The 2,614-nt window shown below is 29.0% G+C and overlaps 1 protein-coding gene across 1 annotated transcript; it reads left to right on the forward strand.

The window, feature by feature from the left end:
- Positions 1 to 550: 550 nt before the first annotated feature.
- Positions 551 to 1,693, forward strand: LOC119568556 (zinc finger protein 701-like). The gene is made up of 3 exons (XM_037917098.1): positions 551 to 706; positions 808 to 1,068; positions 1,601 to 1,693. Exons 1-3 carry the CDS (start codon positions 551 to 553, stop codon positions 1,691 to 1,693), a joined length of 510 nt encoding a protein of 169 aa, XP_037773026.1.
- Positions 1,694 to 2,614: the final 921 nt, after the last annotated feature.

Raw genomic sequence — 2,614 nt, forward strand, 5'->3', positions numbered from 1 at the left:
AAATATATCAATATATATATATATATTAACGTATAATGTATATATATACATACATATGTGATAATATTTTAATATAATAATATGAAATATATGTATAATATGCATATGTATGTATATATATAAATATTGATATATAATATATATATATTATATATATAGAGTATATATATATATATAGTATATTATATATATATTATATATAATATATATATGTATATGTGTATATATATTATATAATATAAATGTATATATATATAAATTATATTATATATATATATATATATATGTTTATAGATATGTATGTGTTTAAGATTTAAATTTTTTAGGAATGATGTTATTTTGGTTTTATTTTCCATTTCAGGGTGATGATGAGTTTCCTCGGTGTTGGGATGACTTCGGCCCCACTCACGGGCAAGGAAATAGTCAGCACAAGAATCAGCATCAAAGAAGAGCTCAACGAAGATGTCATTGAAGATACATCCCTTGAAATAAAGGAGGAACCACTAGATGGAGATGAAGGGAGAAAAATGATGTGTGTAATGTGAATGTGATGCATGAATGTCATTTCTATTATGATCTTCATGATCTAAAACATGAGGTACATGCAAAAGACTCGAGTAACTTGGTTCACAATTGTAATGACATGTCAAAAGTGTCATTTAGGGCTAAGGACTGTGGGAAGACGTATTCATCAGATGGGGTTCAAGTGATGTATGAAGAAAGACAGAAGGAGGATGCACAACTAAAAGTGGAATCCAAAGGAAATGTTTTGCATGTGAGGTGTGTGGCAAGGAATTGTCTCAAAAGAGTCACATCAGCATTCACATGAGAGTCCACACAGAGGAGAAGCCATATAACTGTGAAATTTGCAACAATACCTTCTCACGAAAAAATAATTTGGTGAGACATATGAGAATACATGCAAGTAAGAAGCCATACAGCTGTGAGATTTGCAATAAAAGCCTTTCTGAGAGAAGTCATCTTGTAAAGCACACTAGAGTACATACAAAGGAGAAGCCTTATAACTGCAAGATTTGCAACAGTGCATATTCAAGAAAAAATAATCTGGTGAGACACATGAGAACACATACAAAGGAAAAGCCATACAGCTGCGAGATTTGCAATAAGGCCTTTTCTGAAAGAGGTCACCAAGTAGCGCGCATTAGAGTACACACCAAGGAGAAGCCATACAGTTGTGAAATTTGTAAGAAGGACTTCACAGAAAAATTAGTCTAGCAAGGCATGTGAGAGTACATACAAAGGAGAAGCCATACAAATGTGAGATTTGTAACAAGAACTTTTCGCTTAGAGCTAATCTAGTGAGTCATATGAGAATGCATACATAGGAGAAACCGTACAGCTGTGAGGTCTGTAACAAGGGTTTTTCACAGAGAAATCGTTTGGGAAGTCATATGAGAGTACATACAAAAGAGAAGCCATACAGCTGTGAGATTTGCAAAAAGTCCTTCTCACATAAAACTAGTCTAGAGATCCATATGAGAATACATAGAAAAGAGAAACCATACAGCTGTGAGATTTGCAATAAGGCCTTCTATACAAAAAAGTCATGTATTTAAGGCATATGAGAGCACATCAAAAGAGAAGCCATACAGTTGCGAGATTTGGAACAAGGCCTTCTCATAAAACTGCTCCATATGAGAGTACTAATAAAGGAGGAGTCATAGTGCTGTGAGATTTGTAATGTATTTTCATGGAAACAGATTATGGCGAATCAGATGAGAGTACATGAGAGTAACAATTTTTATTAATTAAAAGGTGTACACTTCCTCTTGATATTTATAGGAAAGAAATTTTCTAAATTTTGCAGGATCTCTTTATATATATATATATATATATATATATATATATATATATATATATATTTTATATATAAAATATATATAAATAGATATATACATAGGTATTACACCTTAATGTGTAGTTCTTTTTAAAAGAACTACACATTAAGGTGTAATACCTATGTATATATCTATATTATTATAATATATATATTATATATATATATATATATATATATATATATATATATATATATAGATATAGATAATAGATATAGATATAGATATAGATATATACATAGGTATTACCCTTAATGTGTAGTTCTTTTTAACCATAAACTTTTTTGCATTATGACTGGTATATGAGTCTCCACAGAATATTTATTTGGGCAAACTCGTGTCACTGATCAGGGCAGTCAGCAGCTACTCCTGGTTATAGCATTTAAGGAAGCTGCTCCTCTGCCACTTAATATGGTGAATGGAAGTTGTTGGCCATTTTAAAAAGAGTGTTTTAGCTTTGAACATGATTTTGTTATAATAGAAGAGGATACAAAAATGTGTGTGTATTTATGCATGTCTTTTTTATTAATGTTAATTTATACAACCATTTATCTATCTTGATAGTTATTTATTGTCTTTTTATCTTTATTCATTAGTCTTTTTTCTTTATTGCTATCTATATATTCAGATATGTCCTCATCATATATATATATATATATATATCTTTTATATAATATATATATATATATATATATATTAATATACTATATATATATATATATATATAATATATATATATATATATATAATATATA

The sequence above is a fragment of the Penaeus monodon genome, chromosome 44, assembly GCF_015228065.2.
Source record: "Penaeus monodon isolate SGIC_2016 chromosome 44, NSTDA_Pmon_1, whole genome shotgun sequence".
NCBI classification, from domain to species: Eukaryota; Metazoa; Arthropoda; class Malacostraca; order Decapoda; family Penaeidae; genus Penaeus; species Penaeus monodon.

What these genes read in the sequence shown, in the direction of transcription:
- LOC119568556 (XM_037917098.1), top strand. Translation starts at nt 551, where the DNA reads ATGCATGAATGTCATTTCTATTATGATCTTCATGATCTAAAACATGAG. An exon ending in ATTCATCAGATGGGGTTCAA is followed by an intron (nt 707 to 807) that starts GTGATGTATGAA and finishes TTGTCTCAAAAG; the next exon opens with AGTCACATCAGCATTCACAT. An exon ending in ATTCAAGAAAAAATAATCTG is followed by an intron (nt 1,069 to 1,600) that starts GTGAGACACATG and finishes GCACATCAAAAG; the next exon opens with AGAAGCCATACAGTTGCGAG.